Genomic DNA, 21,841 nt, shown 5'->3' on the forward strand with positions numbered 1-21,841 from the left:
CATACACTGAGAAGCAAGGTGGTTGTTGTGCACAGTTTAATATTCTAACAGCTTGTGTTCTGCTGTAACAGCTGTCAAAAGTTTAATTTCTTCACTGGACAAAATGGCAGTGAACATTACCAATTATTAATAAGCCTCAGTGTGGTGGAGACATTATTTAGCACTCATTCTCGGATTCTCTGGGAATTCAGACATGCATAAAAAGGCTACTGTATCTTTGTTATTGTATCGAAAACAGAGATCATGAGCTCTACTCGGTTCATAGATAAGATCAACAGTTAAAGAACTGAAGACAACTTCAATTAGACCATTAATTCATTAAATTCACAGGTAGAATGAAAACATGAAGAAAGACCCTGAGATCCTGCTCTCAACCATGGGGTGGTAGTGCAAATTGGCTGTCTCAGTGTCAAGATGTTTGTAGCACTGCATGTGCAAAGTGTGATGGATATTTAACAGCTTAGTTCAGTTAACTGATACAACATAAACAAGAAGACAATTTAGTTGGTGCACTTAATTTCAAGATTATGTTCATGAAAGAACCATGTCATGAGACATAAGGTACTATATTTTTGACACAATTCTTCCTGTATTGGTTGATTATCCATAATTAACAGCAACCAGGGTAATCACAACCTTATACAAAAAGCTTGATTGAAGTTGATGTTCAGTTGCCACATGATTTGCTGCAGTTATAGGCATCAAAAGAGAAGCATTTTTTCTTTTGTCATTAATAGTTAAAGAGAGAATTAGTTATATAATAATGACAGTTTCCTTTACATTATTCATATTATTAAAACGTTCCACACTAGTAAGATGAAAACATTTAACATCCATACACACAATAAATGCTGTATCTGAAATTGACTGCAGACTGAAAAGGGTAAGATTTGCTAGACAAAATACAGTATCTTTCAGCTGCCAATGATAAATGCTGGATAATGTTGATATTGGTGAAGCTAGATAACTGCTTCTCAGCCATGGTTTTGCTTGACAAGATTTTTTCATTCTGTTTCAGCACTCAGTCCTTGGCTTCAAATATGCTCCGCTGCCTGTGTTTTTTGTAATGATATGTACAGTAGCAAACATCTTTTCCTCAACTTGATTATTAAGCAATCACTGTCTTATTTCTATATAAACACTCTTAGTAGGCAACTAATGATGTCCAGATGCAGATCAAATGCTTCCAATAAAAATGACTCTGTGTTGAGAAGTCCAATTACTTATGTTCCACATGAGTCAACAGTGGTTTCATTGTTAATTGTAATTATGAACCCCACTGGGAACGCGTGTCTGAGGCCAACACACTTACCGACTTTTGATCCAGCTGAGCTTCAGGTAACAACTCTTAATTGCTTATTGACGTAATAGAAATAATGCAAATTCTTTAACTTAATGTTAGTGGTTGCCTTCTCACTATTGCATTTAAGAATTATCATATGATCTCAGCCCTTTTGAGTAGAAAAAAACCCAAATGTTCAGTTGTTAATTAATTTGGATAGTTAATTGTGGATTCAATTAAGTCGAGCTTAGCTGGAAACAAAAACCAGAAGGTGTGTGTCATGGGAAGCCCTGTCTAGGCCAAGAGTGTGCCTGCACGTTTTCCTTACAACTTAGCTCTTGATGAGCTAAACTAAACCTTGAAAACTTGCAGACACAGACCTCCAGGACCAGGACTTCACCCTTTCTTTAAGTTGTAGGTGCACAGGGCAAGGTGCTGTCAGATTTTATAGGTCTCTAAAACTCCAAAAGATATTCAACAAATAGAGTCCTATTATACTTATGACATGGCAGTAATTAAAATGCAACTTCCAGTGTGATAAAGAGCTGAAAACAAGGGTTCAGTTGCGTTACTGAGGGCTTGGCTAGAATAAAAACCATCAGGTTTGTGGTCCTCTGGATTGGGAACCTCTGACTTAAGTGACCAGCTGGGTTGTCCCTGAAAGAGACAGACTCACAAGACCCAAGACTGGGAACTCCATTTGTAGGCAGTTTTGCCATTAAGGTATCAGGACTTGTGTTGATCTCGCATCAGTTTTATTCTCTGGAGTCTATTATATTTTAGATGTAACATTGCAATGTCTAATTTTTAAAAAACTCAGCAAAATATTTTCTAGAATTCCCAAGTCACTAAACAGTAAAAGGTAATATTGCATACCAAATATTACCTGTATTGAGGCTGTAAAGAAACATGATATCCTGAAAACCAGACTGACTTTTAAAAATGATAAAAAGACAGAGACATGGTCAGAAATAGAGGGAACAACTATAGTTAGAAATAACCTGAAGCCCATAGTGACCAGCAGGAAGTCAATGAATACATTTCAAACAGCAGTTGATATAAATACTAAAAGGGATCATATAATTAATAAAATCCAATGTCAAAATGCCAAAAACAGTTTCTCAAAACACTAAAATGTCACAAAACAGTGCAAACAGTTTTACAAGATCATGTGTTCCAACAGATGCCATTCTGGCAAAGTAATGCAGCAGTGGTGCTCAACTCTGTCTCACATACTGCGATCCAGGTGTTTTACAGGTATCTTGAAGTTAACACCTGGAAGCACTGTTAAACTTCTTCAGTTCAGTTAGGTTATAAAGCATACAGTTGGAATGAGATGCTAAACACCATAAGCTGGAGCTAAGAACACCTGGGATACATGGTGAGAATTATTTGTTGGGATTAACTGTATTTTCTAAAAACTAATTCTACTAGCATGTTTAATTTGTATTTTAGTCAAGAAAAAAGCTCAGTTTCTATACCACTTAGATTGTCAAATATATTGTAATTTGAACCTTTAAGCTAATTACTGGTAGTCAGTAGCTAGTAGCAAACTCTTAATCCACTTAAAGCACTGAGTTTAAATTTTACTCAGGTAATTTTAAACAGTATTTAAAAAAATGTCCCTGCTACGTAGAGCTTTAAAATTCAGAATCCTGAAAGACTAAACATCCTACATCTTGGAAGGTTTTCAGACCTATTTGGGAAAGCACGGAATGCCACATTTATAAAGCAGTTTGTGACCTTCCCAAGACTAAATTTTTTTACAGATCCCACAGACTGGCAGCTGGTGTGTTTCATGAAAGATTCCAACAGATGCCATTTTGGCTTCTTGCTTATCTGTTTAGCACAAACTGAGAATCTTTAGGACTAAACTGTTTTTGTATGCTGCAACCCAGGAGTACATTCTGTAAAAACCTCACTCTGTGTGTTCAGTCTTGTTTGAATAACAGAATTTTGAATACAAAATACAAAAACAATATATTTATACATTTTAAGGATCAAGTAATATAAGAGTAAAACATTCCTTCATTAATATTTATATGAAAAGCAATGCATGCCAACAGACAGGTGTTTGCCATTATGTGGCCCTTGCCAATATTGAGTCCTTTAGAAATGTAAAACAAGCACTTTCAATTGATAAGGCATATTCATTCCAACTGCATAGAGTGCTGCACTTTTCTTCATACTCGTGAAGGCTATAATCTATTCTCCTTCAGTAGCTGTCCCCAAGTTTAAAGATTTATCACTTGTAACAGGAATTGCTTTCTATTCAGACAAAAAAACAGAGCAAACACTGTCTCCCCCTGGTTGGCGGCATCTTGATTGAACCATTAAATTATATTTCATGGAATTTTTTCATGGAATTATATTTCAGAAATGCCATGCACAAAAGTTTTCAATGTAGACTTCCCCTTTATATATTTTATAATGAAATATATATTTCATTATATATAATTTTATATAATGAAATTATATTATTTGCACATGACACCTGTTCTTGGTGAGTCCGAAAATATAGCTAAAACTAACTTTCACCCTTTCAAAAAGCAGTTGATGTGATGCCTTGATAATTATTATTGAGGTGTAATCACATGTTTTGGCCAGTGAACAACATTTTGTTGTGATTTCTGAATTGTCGAATGGTAGAAATTTACACCCTTTATCAATAAAATCAATAGAATGTGCTACTCATGTACTATAGGAGTACAAACACTAAAGCTCCAAAATGATTGAATGTGAGGCAATAGGTGCTCAAGTCTTGTTTGCATCATTATGAAATTGCAGTGTTATTCATAGATGTCAAAATAACGTAGCTTACTGCTAGGGAGGGAATAAAACCTGTATAATGTAGAGCTAAGAAAGGATTAAACTTAATGTAGCATTAAGCCTCTTGAAGACTGCATTTTCCAAATATAAGTTTTTTTAAAACATGGAATCAAAAACAACAAGTAATTATATAAATAATTATCTACATTCACCTGTCTTTTTTTCTACACATGATCAGAGTTTGAAGGCTCATGCTAAAATGAACCTTTTTTTGACCAAACTGAGGCAGATTCCTGCTTGTTCCTGCACTTCTTGTTCATCCCATCAGCTAGGAGGGAACCATGTTTAAACATTCAGAAAGCATGCCTCAAGGTTGGCATTTAAATAAAAGTCACTGTATATCAGGATCTCCTCTGTTTGCCAGGTATTTCAAGCTCCTCAAGAGTTCATCTGTCCTCAGGATGGAAACTGAAGACATCTCCGTTCTGAGCAGAGCCATTGGAACTGTTCTTCGTCTTCTCCTTGTCAACCTTTTCCCGAGTAAAGATCGTGTCCTGCTCGCTTTCAAACTCCGATTCTGAGATCATCAGGCTGGAGTTATGCTCTGTGCTCCTGTGTTTTATGTCTGGGAATGACAAAAATATCCTCAACTGTTCTTTAAGTCTAGATTAAATTTGGGGACCAAAATAACCCTCTCAGTTCTCAAATACAATTGTTTGGGGTAAGTGGTCACTTTTCAAAAAGAAGTGATTTTTAAAAGTTGGAAACATTTCATCACAAAGGGAAATTAAATTACTACAATGTTAGACATTTTCTAAACTGATAGTGACATTTGGGCGGCACGGTGGCACAGTTTTTAGCATTGCTGCCTTGCAGAGTTTGGGCCCTGGGCCCAATTCCTGGGGTGCTATAATTGTGTTTGTATGTTCTGCTCGTGTTCATGTGGGTTTCTGCCAGGTCTCAATTTTTCCAAAGACAAGCTAGTAGGTTAATTGACTTCTGGGAAAACTGACCATGGTATGTGTGTTTGTGTCTGTGTGTGCCCTGCAATGGACTGGCGTTCCTTCCAGAGTGTATCCTGCCTTGAGTCCTTTGCTTGCCTGATATAAGCTCTGGTTCCCCCATGACTCTTTATTGGATCAAGCAGATGGAAAATAGATGGATGGATACTAGCATTTAGTCAATAATGTAACAAAATATATTTTGCAGAAATAACCAGGATTTTCGTTAAATGTGTGTTTTAATTCTCCAGCACTAAATAAATGTGCTCTAAATGGCTCAGACGATAGAGTATGAAATCAGGCCCAAACCTAAACACATAAATATGTCATATAGACGTGGAAACATTGTAAACATGGAGGCGAATGGGAATCAATTTCAGTCTCACAACACAACACTAAAATAGAGAGTTTTCTATCTTGAGGATTTCACATAATACAACAAAGACACCAAACTGTCTTGTATGAATTTCCTGTATTCTTTTCAGCCTTTAGATTACCTGGACAGAATCTGGTTCCCAGCCTGATTAAGAAAATGCGCTTTCACACCTTTCATCTCTTCTGACTCCGCCCCGTTCTTTGTTCTCTGTTTATGCTGCTGTCCATTTTCTCCTATGGAGACTGGCACAATAACTTCCTAGGGAATGGTCCAGCAATGCTGAATGTTTATTTTTTAAATGATGTTATTAATGATTTACTGTTAAATTCATTGACAGGAGTAAATTTTTTGGATCACTCTTTGATCATCTGTGTCCTCTCACATGTTTACTTGCCTCTTAATCTACAGAAAGATACTGTAGGTAAATACTGCCAAAGACACTTTGCTCCAAACTTTGTGAGAAGGGCAGTCTAGCTGGAAAGTGCAAACATTGCTTAACTATATTACCCCCTAGTTACAACAACATTATAATAGTATGTACTTTTATGACATTCAAAGCATAGCCATTGTTGTATATAAGCTTTTCCATCCATGCATTTATTATCAGAAAGCCACCTATTTCTGGTAAGTGTGGCAACAGCTCAGAGCCTTCCTACATAGTGTGCAAGGGGGGACCACTTCTAAACTGGGATACAAGTACATTTCAGTACATTGCAGGGCACACAGGGATCATTATGGGAAGCTGGGAGGAAAGTGGAGCATCTGGTAAAAATGCACGGAAACATGGAGAGCACATGCAAACTCCCATAGCAAACACCCCAGTCCAGAACTGGAAAAAAGCGTTTGTGTGATTAATTTCGACATAATTCCATGTATTTACATTTGCCATTTATCTTCCATTAATTAACACACAGCCCCAGTCTGCCTTCAAAATTAGAGATATTTGCTGTACTGCATCACCGACTCACGCTAATTAATTGCTTACACTTATATAGTGCTTTTCTGGACACTCCACTCAAAGCACTTTACAGGTAATGAGGACTCCCCTCCACCACCACCAATGTGCAGCATCCACCCAAGTGGATTAATTAAGCATGAACTAAGTGACAGTATTTACTTGTCAGGAAATGACAGAAATGAAGCTAAATGTTTCCCAAACTCACTGTATTTGGGCCTCAGCACCATCCTCTCCTGCTCGTCGATGTTATCCAGAATTGTGTATTTGGTTTTCTTCCTTACTTTAGTTCGTCTCCTGATCCAAATTTAAGAGCAACATTATTAATTTTTTTGAGAATTTCAAAAAGAGTATTACAACATTTGACCACTTCTTGCCATGCAGTTCACTTTAAGGAAGTAATTCCTTGTCAGTTAAGACCTAAGAACATGATGAAGGCCTTCAGGGATGCAAATTTAGTTTTTATCTTCTAATACTTTTTAGATAGTCAAATTTTCATCAAACTTAATAGCTCACATTGCTTACTAAAGAAACATACAACAAATTTAGTTTTAAATACCAGTGTATTTTCAGGCGGTGCTACACAAAAAATAACCTAGGGGACTCATACTTGCTGGTTTTTCTTTCAGTTGAGCTTTCAGTTATATAAGCAAATAATTGATCTTAAAACAGGATCAATCTGAATGTGTTGTTTTCAGTTCTTCAACATGTGGGAGTATGCCATTTGAAATGATTAAGTTTCATAAGTATTTTGGATTAGATAAACTAATAAAAGGTTCCAATCAAGCAACCTGCTAGCTCATAGGGAAAACCAGCAAGTGTGTTACACATTACTGTATTAATATTTACTACCATAATAATGCCTTGCTATATGACCTTTCGTTTATACGAGATGTCGTCATTCCTGTTTTTTCATTTAACAGGCAGATTTTCACTCTTAAGAGAAGGACTCTCATAAAGCATTGTTTTAAGCATCTAGTACCTTCTAAGATGAATTTACATTTTAACTTTTCTAATAATGGCTTGTGTGTGCTAAGTGCATACAGTACAGGATAAATATCCAAATGTATATGCATTAGCTAACTACTGTAACAATGTAACTACTGTACTGTAAATGACCAGGAGTGTTATTGTTGTCCTCCCTATTGCTTATGTCTCGGCTAATTACTTCAAGCATGTTATTCAAATAATTAGGAATGTTATTTTTTTCATATTTAGGCACTTGAGTGAACAGTTTTTGAGTTGTGGAACCAAAAGGAGATTACAAAATGGGAGTAATGGGAATTAACCAGCAGTTTTCAAGGAATAAATGAACTTTATTTAACAATTTATTACGAGTATGGATATTTACTACTAGTCATTATGTCTGGTCAGCTGCGTCACACAGCTAAAAAAGTTGTGTTTCTTTACTTCTGTTTCCAGCATGGAATAAACCTTTACTTGTTCCATTATGTCCAGTTTGTTGTTTCCATTGTTCCATTGTTTATGGAACAATGCCCTCTGCTGGCAGGAGTACTCTCTCACATGTATCGCTGTATTGTGTAATAATGCTGAAAATAAGAAGAAAGCTGACTGGTAACAACTTAATAGGCAACTTGTGCAACTAGTGTGTTTTGTAAGTAGGAAGATCTTAGCCACATGGGATATACACATTTTTCACATTATGTTGCTGCAGATTCCGAATTTGAAATAGACTAAAGTAGAATTTTTCGGCACAAAGTACCGAGTACCATGTCAAAATAAAGTAAATGTTCCAAAACATTTCCACAATTTACTAAAAATGAAAAACAGAAATGATTATATTTAAAAAGTATTTATACCCCTTGTAATTGCAAGCTCAATTTTGCACAGGTGCAATACATTACTTTAAAAGTCACACAATTTGTTGGTTGACTCCATTTGTGTAAGAATTTAGTGGATCACCTGTTGTCAATACTTTTGTAAATATAAATACCTCTCTCTCTATGAGGTCCTACAGCATGGTGGAGACTTTAAAAAAAAACGACTCAAAATGAAGAAGAAAGAGCATTCCGAACAAGTCAGAGATGTGGTTATAGAAAGGCACAAAACAAGACCATTGCCAAGGCACTGAACATCCCTGGGAGGTCAGTGCAGTCCACTGGACAGAAGTGGAAGAAGTATTAAACTACAGCCATTCCGCCTAGATCAGGCCGCCCCACTAAACTTAGTTAACAGACAAGAAGGGCACTATTATCAGGGACGCTACTGCAAGGCCAACTGTGTCATTGAAAGGGCTACAGAAGTCAGCGATGGAAGATAATGTACATGGGTCAACAATCTCCAGGGCATTCCACTAAAAGGGCTTTTATGGGAGGGCTGTAAAATGCCATCTAGCAGATACAGCAGATACAGCAGAGATGTATCTAGCAGATACAGAAGAGATGTAGCAAAAATTCTTGTGGTCTGACGAGACTAAAGTGAAACTTTCTGGCCTGAATGCTAAACAGTATTTATGGCACAAGTCAAACACTACACACCAGCCAGGTAACACCATCCCCACCTTAACGTATGGCAGTGGTAGCATGTTATGAGGATGCTCTCAGCGGCAGGGACTGGCAGTCTTGCCAGGATCAATGGGAAGATGAACGGTGCATATCACAGACAAATCCTAGACAAAAACCTGCTGCCCTCTGCCAAAAAGCTCAATCTGGGGAGGAGGTTTATCTTGTGATAGGACAATGATCCAAAGCACTCTGCAAGAGCAATACTGCAGTGGCTTACATGAAGAAAATAGTTGCCCTTGAATGTCCCAGTCAGTCCTGACTATAATCCCATCGAAAATCTGAGGCAAGACATAAAAATTGCTGTCCATTGCCTCTCCCCAACTAACCTGACCCAATTTGAGCAAATTTGCAAGTAGGAATAGGGTAAATATTGTTCCATATCGGTGTAAAATCCAAAAAGACTACTGGCTGCAATAGCTGGTAGTGGTTCAACTAAGTAATCACAAAGGAAGATGAATACTCAGGTTTTTATTTTTAATTCATTTATGGTTTACTATTATTTTTCTTTTATGGGGGTACTCTCTGAAGATCAGTGTGTGACACACAAATAAAAATTCCCATTCTAAAAAAAATAAAATTCCAGGCTGTGAGATTCTTAAGTGTGGAAAAAGGTAAGGGGGCGGTACTTTTTCAAGACACAGCATTCTCATATTTGAGTTTATTAGCAGCATTGTCCTTCTCTTTAAGAACAAATATTTGCAAATGTAAACATTTGTGTATTCAATAATTAAGTGACATCTCTTTATCAGGCACATAACCCTCGATCAGCCTCAAGACAACTTTTTAAGGCCCCACAAATCAAGAAGATTGGAAAAGAGATGGGTACCTTTTACAGCAGCAGACACAGGCCCAGCTCAGGCCCATGATGAGGATAACCATCACGAATGAGGTGATGATGACATACAACACGCTCCACTCTGCACACCAGGAAGAGAGAGAACATGATACTCAAGGTCTGAACAACACTTTGTTTTGTCTCACAGTGTTCATCCTTTGCAAATAATTTAGTATTTGTTTCCAACAGAGCAGGATTCTTCAATTAACCTAATGGGCCCTACATTAATTGGGCACTTTGAGATAAATTAACATTTAAGGTGAGCTATGATCTTTAGGTAAACTGGCCCTGTCTTGTATGAAATTAACATGAAATAAATTAAATCAAAACAAAAGTCATCATTTTACATGGAACATGTCTTTCGTTTCCAATTATTTTTTTATGCCCGCAAAATTTGGAAACACTTCGTCTCAACTCACAGCAATGACTCCTGTACCCACTTAAGGAAAATGAAGAAGGGGAGACAGGCTCCTTTCATCTGCTCTCATTTCAAGCCATTCATCCTATGATATGGTGCAAACTGTACAGTGACAATTGGAGGTTTGGCATGTTGCTTAAAGATGTCACTGCTCGCCTGCAGGGTGCCAGGACATCAGAAGGATGGCTATTTCACTGAGCAGAGCGAGCACTGCCTGAAAAACCCCAACCCTCCAACCCTGCCACTGGTGGTGTTGAGCCAATTGTGCACCATTGCTTGGGAAATCCTGCTCAAGGCTGGGAAACATGTTTTCTTTGTATGTATAAAAAAGACAAAAACTTTATATTTAAGAGAGAATATAAAGTGGGAGACAATTAAAAGGACGTGTTTTTGTTGGAGGCTTATCCTTGAGGATGTTAATCCTTATAGAGAGTTATCACGCTCAATTTGAACAGAATCTTTTATTTTACTATTGTATACCACATGCATTTATTTTACATTGCCCTGGGTTCCAAAGGCTTGTATCTCACTTTGCCATACCTCTCTAGACTTCAGGAATGTGCTTGTCATTTATCTTTTTTTAAGCTGTAACAGAGCTTAACTGTTCTGCACTGCAGTCTGCTTTTACAGACTTCACAGATCCTTCACAGAACCCACCACAGAAACAGAGAACTCAGAACTCACCACAGTTGCTCTCTCCATCATTGAAGTACCGGTGAACTGGATTCTCCACCCAGAAGGGGTCGCAGACGCAGTGCTTGGTGATGGGATCACACTGTCCATGCTCAGAACAGCGCAGCAGACACACTGCAAGATCACACATCAACACAGCTGTTTTTCTTGTTGCCTTATTATGACAAATCTTGAATATACACTCTTTACCAATTATTTCAAGCTTGACAATACCTTGCTCCTCCATTGCACCAATTTAGTTTTTTTCTTTCAATAAAATCTAGACCTTTAAAGCATCTTCATGGCCTGTAGTTCTTCACGTAAGATTGCTGATCTTATCTAGGAGAGTTTCTTTATCTACATTCCAGATAAGAATAAAAACTGCTGCTAAAAAAACGTGACTAAATATCTCTAGCTTTTTTTACCCCAAAATCTTCTTCCTCATTGGGCAAAGCAAAGATATGATCTGGCTCAGTGAATATAATTTCAGAATGCACCATCTTCTTGTAATAATAATAATTATAATTTCTTACACTTATATAGTGTTTTTCTGGACACTCCACTCAAAGTGCTTTACAGGTAATGGGGACTCCCCTCCACCACCACCAATGTGCAGCCCAAACTGGGTGATGCGACGGCAGCCATAGTGCGCCAGAACACTCACCACACATCAGCTATCAGTGGGGAGGAGAACAGAGTAATGAAGCCAATTCATAGATGGGGATTATTAGGAGGCCATGATTGGTAAGGGCCAATGGGAAAATTGGCCAGGACACCAGGGTTACACCCCTACTCTTTTTGAGGAACACCCTGGGATTTTTAATGAACACAGAGAGTCAGAACCTCTGTTTTACATCTCATCCGAAGGACAGCACCTTTTTTTTTTACAGTACAGTGTCCCCATCCCTATTCTGGGGCATTAGGACCCACATAGGCAGCAGGGAGAGTGCCCCCTGCTGGCCACACTAATACCTCTTCCAGCAGCAACCTTAGGTTTTCCCAGGAGGTCTCCCATCCAGGTACTGACCAGGCTCACACCTGCTTCACTTCAGTGGGTTGGCAGTTGTGAGTTGCAGGGTGATATGGCTGCTGGCTACAATACAATTAAGTCTTCTTATTTAGAAAACCGAATGATCACTGTTATAAAATATGAACTAGTCTTAGAGCCTGGAGTAGTTACAGTTGGTCCTAGTTAAGGCTCCTACTGTATGTGAAATAGCCGCAGGAGTGCGGTGTGTGGCTCACCAGCTGTATCCACCCTCAGGACCCGGAACAGCAGGAAGTCAGACTTCTCCTTTAGGAGCAGGCCTCGCAGTGTGCGTGTTAACTGGGGGCCCTGCAGGATGCCTTCTCTGCCCCGCACGTAAAACGACAGCACTGTGCTGAACAGCGACACCCGAGAAGCAGGGTTACTTAAACACTTAAACATAACTCAAAGCCTTCAGTGCCTTGCACAAGTTTCAGACCCTTGCACATTGCTTTAAAGCAGGCAGTCATGACACTTTGAAGTTAATTAATTTTTGCAATTCATATTTGTAATATAAACAATCTTCACCACACATTAAAAACAGAAAAAATAAGTATATATTTAAGAAATATGAAAGAATAATGGGAACATCTTGGTATTGTAAGTACCCAAACACTTGGCTGTGGCAAATATAAATTTAAAATAAAAAAAGATCCAGAATTTGTTGAGTGGACACCATTGTGTATTCCATTGTAGTTGTTCACATTTTCAAGGAGCTTTCAAAAGAACTCAGGGATAAGGTTGTACAAAGGCACAGAACAGGAAAAGGGTAGAAAAACATTTCAAATATCCTTAGATCCACTTTTAGCATGGTGATTTATTTAAGAAATTTATTTTTTAAGAAATGGAAGGTACCCTGTTACTGCCTAAATCATTCTATCCCACCAAACTGTGCAACCAGGTAAGGAGAAAAGGCAGTGTTCAGTAATGAGATGGGAGAAAGTATTCATGGGTTAAAAATATTCCTGTCACTCCACAAACAGGCTTGTATGGAACTGAAAAAGCATCTCAGATCCCTCATGTGGTTTACAACAAAGCACCGACGTGATTCTAAAAATCTGTGGCAAAAGGTTTTACTATCAGAAAATAAAAAAATTGTTCCATTTTGGTCAAAAAGAAAAGTGCAAAACCCAATAGCACTTAGTCAACAACATTCTTCTGTCAAGCATAGTGGTGGGAGCATTATGTTATAGTTCTGCTACTCATCAACAGGGACTGGAAAGATTGTCAAGACTGAAAGGATCAACAGATTGAGAAAATTACTGGTAAATTTAAGAGAAAAACCTACTTCAGATCTAAAATTGGGAAAATACTTTTCTGCAAACATCTAAAGCTACAATGGAATGGCTTAAGAATAAGAAAGGGACATCTGTTCAAATACTTGATGACTGTTGTCCATAAGCTGCCCACAAGCAAACCCCAAGTGACCTGAGAGAGCTTAAAAAATCTGCAAAGAGGAATGGGCAAAAAATTGCACCAATCTTGTGTGCAAAAGTTGGTAGACATTTAGTCAAAATTATTTCTGCTGCCAAAAGGTGCCTCCGTCAAATATTGAGTTCACAAGTCTAAATACACAATTAACATATTTCAGTTATCTTAATTTTTGCTGACATTTACTGTATACTGTCTTTCCCCGAGAAGTCTTCAGTTTGAGCATTCGGGTTTTTAATAAAATTTTAGGTTTAAAAAAATTGTGTATGCAACATTTTGTAATTTCACAGAATGGAAAACCATAGGAATGGACAACCTTCAGTTGTGCTTCTCTGTCCTTTATCTGTTCCAGTGCTCTACTCAGTTGCTCTTGCTTTAAAAGCAACACCTCCCTCTCATTCTCACTTTCTAGTCTGGTTAATTCTAATTTGCTCTGAAGGTTAGCCATCTTTACACACCACTCCTGCTTCTTTTGTAAGCTAATCTAGAGCCCATGCTGTTAGTGAAACCTAAATTAGTTTCTAGAAGATCATTCAGGACTTTCCAGCCAGTAACCTCTTCTACTACTCAGACCCTGTCTTCAAGCTTCTCCAAATTGATCTCCAGTTGCTGTTGTGGCCTCCTGGTCTTCTGATGTGCTTTGCTTAGTCTGCAATTCATTGTTTAGTTGTTCGGCCTGTCATTGACTATCTCCACGCTGATCTGCTCCTTCTCCAGCTCTTCTATCACTGAAAGATTTTAGCTTCCAGATGACATCCAGATGATGTCTGTTTGTCATTTGTGCCTACTTTTTTTCTCTAATGTTACTCGTTCAGGTACAACTGAACGAGTAAGCATTCCAATACACTTGTTGTATATGGCAAATAAATCTTGAATCTTGCTAATCATCTATCAGAGCTAACTTTCCCAAAATGTTGCTGGCCAGCTCATAGGCCAGTTTTTCCTTCTCTGCCTCAGTCTGCTGCTCTCAGGTACTCCTGTAACTGCATGAGCCCAGCCTGAAGGCTTTTGATCTTCTTCTCTTGAAGTAGTTTACTCAAGTCCATATTATTCTTACTTATCTGGGTTGAGCCCCAGTTCATAGCTGAGGATTTCTTTTCGTAGTAGAACCCATCTGGCTCACTATTTTTACTATATTTCTTCTCTTCAGAGCTCACTGGGACCTAAGGTCTCATCATCTTCCAATCCACACGCTTGTGTTACATCTCTCGTTCCCAGCAGCATCTTCTTTCTGCTCTCCTTCTCATAAGGACAGTCTTGTGCTTTGTGTTCATACTCCATGCAGGATTAAATTAAAAACTGAGCATCATCACTATAGTGAAGTCGTAAAAAACAAGGAGCCAATTAGATAGATTAGAGATCCGTGGTTCTCAAAATGTGGGACGTGGAGCACCCCAAGGTGGTACGCTAGATGACCCTTGAAATTTGTTGTGTGCACTGAAAAATTGGGATGGGTTTTCATATTTTCTATTTAATAAAATTAGTTTATATGTCAAATATGCAGCCTACGTACTTAAATGCAACGATACAGTGAGCGCTAATAGTGGACACAAGAGCTACTATGTAATTGTATACCATTGTATAGGAATGCGTGCTACAAACCTATGTGACCAATTGTATTAAAAGGAGTTATCTTTAGCAAATAGGGAGGCAGGAGAATGTGCGTGATTTTGGGACACTGCCAATGATGTAAGCACAGGAAAGATAGATAACAGAAAAATATGTAAGGTCTGTTCTAGGTTTTGAGAAAAATACACCGAGCATCTCCGTGTTTCGCACCTATGCGCATGAAACAAAAAGTTCTTTTAACTTCTGAGACGGACTCCTGACTGTCCTTTGCGGGAAAACGGGGAAAAATGCAAGTTTGCGGATTGCTAAAGCAGGTAAGCCCCAAACTATTGGTGAAGAACTTTGTTTACCGTTGGCAAAAGAACTGACACATATTATGTGTAGAGAAAAAGCTGCTAAACAGCTTGACCTGCTGCCCGCTTCAAATGACACAGTCACTCGTAGAATTTTTTATATGGCAGGTGATGTCAAATGTACGTTGATAGAGTGCGTTAAGATGAGCAGATGCTGTTCACTGCAATTAGATGAGTCTGTAGGTGTCGTTGATTTACATTAGATATGAGTTTGAGGACATGTCCCATGAGGACTTTTTGATCTGTAAGCTGCTACCAACAAGAACTACAGGAGAGCACATATTTCAGCTTCTGAATGAATTTATCGAAGAGAATGGCATCGACTGAGAAAAATACTTTGGAGTTTGTACAGATGGTGCTAGAGTGAAACTGGAGTATTTTCCAGTTGAGGCAACAACAGAGTGGATCAGGAACTCCTTTACTGTTGATGTCAGGAATACCCAAGGATCTGACCTGTGCTGAACAAGAGAAGTTGCTCGAGTTATAATCTGATGCAACTTTGATGTCAGAATTGAAACGACAGTCACTGTTGGAGTTCTGGTTCCAAAGACATACACAGCCCTCTCATTAAAGGTTGCGCCGTTTTTGATGCCTTTTGCTACTACGTACCTTTGTGAGAAAGGCTTCTCTGCTCTCACTGCAATCAAGACAAAGTACCAGAAGAAAATGGATGCTGAACCAGATCTGCGTTTGAAGCTCACTGCCCTCGTCCGACATTGCAAGGCTTTGCTTGACTAAACAGGTTCACCCCCTCACTGAAATGGTAAGTGCTCAGTGCTATTTTTATTATATGTGTGTGCACACACACTCATTTGGTCATTGAGCTTTTCTGTGGTTCCAATGAGAAGATGACTTGTAGGTGGTACTTGGATGCTTTATTTTGATCAGGGGTGGTACTTGGTCCAAACAATTTGAGACCACTGAGATAGATTGATCTACATAGTCTTACTATCTCCACCAAAACACCTAGAGTAGAGAATGTTATTCTATACTTAGCCTTATTTAATACTGAGTATATATATCATAAAGGCTGCAGTAAACAATGATTTTATTGTAGACAATAGTTTTGGGTATTTATTCTTTAAATTGAAACTGGATGGTATTAATGATAATATCTCTTTGACTGGGGCTTCTCCCTTGAATTATACCTTTATCTAGGAAGCATACTCAGCAGGTTGAGAGAATGGACCTGCTAGCATATTTAGTCTCCTAAAAACCTAAAACTTTAATTCAAATTCACCTTTCAGAGGGATGATTGGCCAAAGCACAAGGCCAAAGCTCCAAAGCTTAAGAGTCGGCTTAACAAAGCGAAAGTGAATGTCCTTGAGTGGTCTAGTTATAGTCCTGTCTTGAATCTGGTAGAAAATCGGTGGCAGTATCTTAAAATTACTGCCCATCTATGATTCACAGCTAACTTGACCAAGTTCGAGCACGTTTTCAAAGAATGGCTGAAAATTACACCACCCAGGTGCAAAAGTTATCAATACATTTAGACCAAATCATTTAAATTTTCTCTCATTTGACCAAAAAACTTTTTGCCACAAGTATTACTGAAATGCTTTGTAGCACACTCCATGTGGGATCTGAGGTGGAATGGGGTGAGTACAAGACAACGAAAGGCACTGTATGTGACATGATGGTTTAAAATGAAACAAATCCTAACTGCAGACTCCTGTCATCCCCTCATTGACTGCAACAGATGAAAGACAACATGCATAGGTAAAGCACAGAGTGAATCATGTGAACCTGCAGTATCTGGTGAAGACTTGATACAGTCTGACGTGTACCTGAGCTCAGTCTGTGCCTGCACTTTCTGCATGATGATGTCAGAGTCCAGCACATTGAGAAGCACGGCCAGCTGTCTCACTACAGTGTCCTTCTGCTGTTGGCTCAGCTGGCTCACACCCACATATAGTTCCAGCTCCACCTCGTCCTTTCTGTGGGGGTCTAGAGGCAGAACACATCAAGGGCTATTCTGTTCATTTATGAGGAATTTTCAAAGGATACACATAATAAAGAATCACCAATTATTTTAGTTATATCCACCAAACTGGAACAGCCAATTGTGTCATTCACATTTTTCTTGGGGGAGAATGAGCAAGTGTAGGCAGATAGTTGTACAGGACAGGTCTTGTATAGGACGATCAGTGAGAGTTGTAGGAGAGGTTAGTCCCCTACAAACAGCACCACTTGTCTGTAAGTGCTCCAGAAGCTGCAGGAGGGTTGATGTGTCCCTGAGAACTGTGACAATTCCCACAACACCCTCAGTTTCACTCGCGGCGTTGTGCACTCATCATTGTGCCTTGCTGCTTGGAAAATACTGGCCACAATTTACTAGTGACATAACTCAAGTTTGAAGCTATGATAATAAGAACCCAGCCTATGCTAGGGCAACGTCTTTTTCCCAGTTAAGCTACTCTGGAGGCCACTGGAGGCAAACTGTTGATGGGTCCTATTACAGAATCATTTTTTACACTGACCAAATATGACAGGAAATCAGCCTGTGGTAATGTGTCATTCATGACTGTGAATACTTGTGAAGAATTTAAGATTATTCAGCCTTCTTTGCGGTTTGGCATAAATTATGTCATTTTCTTGTGACTGACAGCAGATGAAACAGCTAGGCTGATACCTCTTAGAGTGGGAATGTTTCAAAACCAGAGTAGGCCAAAATGGCTTATATGATACTGTATGATCATATGATTATGATATTTGAATTTACTAATTTAAATTTTATTTTAAGTTACTTTGTTGTAATGTTATTGACACTGGTGGCATGAAAGTGCAGTGACAGTGTTTAAGAAGTTCAAGTAGGTACTGTAGGTGCGTCAGCCTGTACAGGCTGCAAAGAACAGATAAAGGTTTATTCCATGCAAAAGGGAAAAGAAAAGAGACACAACATTTCAGCTGTGCTTTTCCTTTCAGTATGGAATAAACCTTTACCTGTTCCTCCTTAAAGTGTTAGTGCAGATCATAGTTAAGTGCTTTGTTACTTCTGTTGCCCCTCATATGTCCAACCCATCTACTGCAACTTACTGAGAAGAGTGTTATGAAGCCCATAGAGTAAAGAGTTGCAGAAATTAAGCCTTGATGTTATAAATGCATCAGGCACTCCGCATTGGACATTCAGCTGAAATAGCTCCGTGAAGTTGCCCCCCCTACACACAGCACAAATTATGAAACCCACCTCATTCATTAGTGCTACGTTTGTGCCGGTTTGTGCCATTGAAAGTAGTGTTTGAACAGAAATTTTACTGGTGCGCAGAAAATGTCAGCAGGAAAAGCTCCGGCGCTTCACAGTAATGGTGGATGGCTTCCCCATTCACCCATCAGCCGTAGTCAGGAATCTGGGAGTTGCACTTGATCCCCTCCTATCATGTGAGCCCCACATGAACAAGTTATAAGTTTTTTTCACCTTAGAAATTATTACACATTATAGAGATAGCTCTATCAGCTCCGTGAAGTTACGATTGAGACCGGTCCAGTTCCCCTACGATGTTGTACGGGGGCAGAGTGACGTCACCCACCGAAAAAGAAGACGTTATACCTAAGGAACGAAAGCAGCTGGGAAGTTACTTTCAACAGCACAAACCGGCACAAACGCAGCACTAACGATTGAGACCAGTCCGGTTCCCCTACGACGTTGTAGGGGGGCTGAGTGACATCACACCCCTAAAAAGAAGGCACTATATCTCGCGAAAGAAAGAAGCTGGGAAGTTACTTTCAACGGCACAAACCGGCACAAACGTAGCACTAATGAATGAGACCGGTCTGGTTCCCCTACGATGTTGTAGGGGTGCTGAGTGACGTCATGACCCCGAAAAAACAAGGCGCTATATCTCGGAAATGAAAGCAGCACAAACGCTACTTTTAAATGGCACAGACCGGCACAAAAGTAGCACTAACGAATGAGGTGGGTTTCATCGTTTGTGCTGTCTGCAGGGGGGCCAACTTCACGGAGCTGGTATAGTATAATGTGTAATAATTTCTAAGGTGAAAAAAACTTATAACTTGCTTGTGTGGGGCTCACATGACAGGAGGGGGATCAAATGCAACTCAGATTCCTCAGTGCAACCAGATTCCTGACTACGGCTGATGGGTGAATGGGGAAGCCATCCGCCATTACTGTGAAGCACCGGAGCTTTTCCTGCTGACATTTTCTATGCACCAATAAAATTTCTGTCCTGTTGCTATTTAGCTTCAGGAAAGCCAAAGCTTTGATGTCAACCAGAGCTTTATGTCATGCAAACAAGACACAAGTGATGTAAAAGATAAGTAAAATTTAACATCTGGTGCCTACTGTTTCCAAGTTGGTCCCCAAGTATTCAGATTGTGCTGTTGTGTTACAAGGATGGCCACAGCAGCACAGTGTTTGTAGCAGGCTAACAGTACGCTAATCTAGAGTCCGTGATGTTAGTTCAGGTGAAACCTAAATTACATTTATTAGGAAATGTAAAGAGCAAGATGAGAGAGGTCTCTTCCTTTATCTCACCTCAGCTGCACAAACGGATGACATTGACAACATACATGTACAGTGCCTTGCAAAAGTATTCACCCCTTTGGACTTTTACAGCATGGAACCATGATGTATTTAACTGAGAATTTTTGCAACTCATCGCACAAAGTACTCCTAATGTCAAAGTGAAAAAAAAAATCCAGACATTTTACTAAATTAAAAATAAAAAAAACAGAAAATAATTGAATGCATAGGTATTCACCCCCCTCGAGTTAATACTTGGTAGGGCCACCTTTGGCAGCAATTACAGCGTTGAGTCTCTTTAGGTACAGATGCAGCCATTCAAAATGCGCGGGCGATACCGCATTATTTTGCGGTACGCTGTACGCAGTCTACCGCAAGCTACCGGTAAATACCGCGAGTTACCGTAAATTCTCCTATAATACGACAAGCAAAATAATAGTATCCGGAATTTCCGCAAGGTGGAGCTAATAAAGCTCAACCTCTCATGTTTGAGCTGTGGCCATCAAAGTCTTTAACGAAGATATTACTAATAGTATTAATAATGAATGACCTTGGACAAGCTGTAAGTGTAAACTCAAAGTATTGCCCTGGTCAACATTCTTTTTTTCATTGACCATCTTTGTAAAAGTAACACCACAGCATTTCGCAATCACGCATTTGTTTCCAATCATGCAAAGTACAGTAATTTTTGAGAATCGATTCACCATGCCTTTCACATGCTCATAAAAGAGATTGATTTAGGAACATAAACATATTACCGTATGAAAACTGTACTGTATACAGTATGTATATGTATATTTAATGTCTTAACTGTGCCCGTTTAAGTATTGAATATTCATATCTAATTTTACCACTGAAGGGAAATCTTAGTAGCTGAGCATAAAAAGAATAGGAGCATACTGCAACGCGTGTGAAGGCCATAAACGATATTAATTTTGGAACATAAACATACAGTATATGGCTGGTCTCGGTACTTTAAAGAAAACATACACGAAACATGGTTTCATTATGACCAGAATCGGTCTTGAGATATTTTTAACTTGATTTACAGTATTTGAGAGGTATGTCTTAACACCGATACTACAGTGCTTAAGTACTGCTCACGTATATGTTTCTAGGTTTATATTATGCATTTCATACGGTCAAATTACTTTTGAGCAACTAATAAGAAGCGCGAAACGGTATGCGTTTTAGTTTCGTTTTGTGCTGGGACCCGTGGATTGATTAGAGATATCAAGTACATACAAGTCATTTTTTAAATGTTGTAGTTCGTCTTGAAAAAATGTTACGAGTACATCATCTATCAACAATTACACAGGTTCTGTTTCCATATTGCAGATTTTGGTTACGTAATATTATTTTCTAGATTTCACGTTGTGAATATATGATTTGGGCAAACAGAGCCGCAAAGAAGTACATTATGGGTTGTTGTTTTTTTTTTGCAGTTTTATCTAGAACAAGCGATGCTTAAACCTTTGTCTGATTCTTGTGAAACTATCCACACGACAGTTACAGTACCTAGGAGTTGACTTCAGTGATGTCACTGATGGGATGTTTCTAAAAATCCATCCTCTGTAAAATGTCTTCTCTAGTTGTCCTGCATATGTATTCGCTAATGAAGCTGTGTGTTCTGAGCCTGGATCTCTACATTTCTGTATGAACCAGCTTAGAGGGCTAAAGACAGCTTGTGTTTAAATTGAGTGTAAGGCAATTTATGCTTCTAAAGTCATGGTCAGCATTTATTATTGTACTGTGCTGTAAACTTGTTCTGTGCCTAGTCACATTATTTTATAGCGTTTTTATAGCGTTATCAAATCCGGTGGCGGTGTGTGTTAGTTTCCTGACTCCCATGTCACATGGTCTGTGATTGAAACCTGTGAAAGCGGTTTAATTCGTCACAGCCAGCACTCCGGCAGAGAGGGGGTTGTACTCGTAAAGTAGAAGCAGGCGAGATTTCCAGCGAAAGACACCTCCCCCCCCCATTGTACACATGCTTAAAAGAGAAGAGAGAAAACGCAAGCCTTCTTCAGGTGTGAGGGTCTTCTGCTCAGAATGAAACGCTAAAATGTAATGTAGGCTCTGAATGGGTTCAATTATGATTTGGGCTTGATTAAGGTCGCTGCCTTTCATCTAAAACCCTACTTGAAT

At 38.9% G+C, this 21,841-nt stretch overlaps 1 protein-coding gene across 1 annotated transcript in view; it reads right to left on the minus strand.

Moving 5' to 3' along the window:
- Positions 1-47: 47 nt before the first annotated feature.
- Positions 48-21,841, minus strand: part of kiaa0319 (KIAA0319 ortholog) — a 56,442-nt gene continuing 34,648 nt past the window's right edge. Inside the window, exons 15-20 of the mRNA XM_088929145.1 lie at positions 17,001-17,160; positions 12,079-12,215; positions 10,846-10,968; positions 9,735-9,825; positions 6,592-6,680; positions 48-4,676 (exon numbers count right to left, since the gene is read on the minus strand). Coding sequence (XP_088785271.1) covers positions 4,498-4,676; positions 6,592-6,680; positions 9,735-9,825; positions 10,846-10,968; positions 12,079-12,215; positions 17,001-17,160 — 779 coding nt within the window. The 3' untranslated portion in view covers positions 48-4,497. The remainder of the gene's footprint in view (positions 4,677-6,591; positions 6,681-9,734; positions 9,826-10,845; positions 10,969-12,078; positions 12,216-17,000; positions 17,161-21,841) is intronic.

The sequence above is a fragment of the Atractosteus spatula genome, chromosome 12 (assembly GCF_055471065.1).
Source record: "Atractosteus spatula isolate fAtrSpa1 chromosome 12, fAtrSpa1.hap1, whole genome shotgun sequence".
Taxonomy (NCBI): domain Eukaryota; kingdom Metazoa; phylum Chordata; class Actinopteri; order Semionotiformes; family Lepisosteidae; genus Atractosteus; species Atractosteus spatula.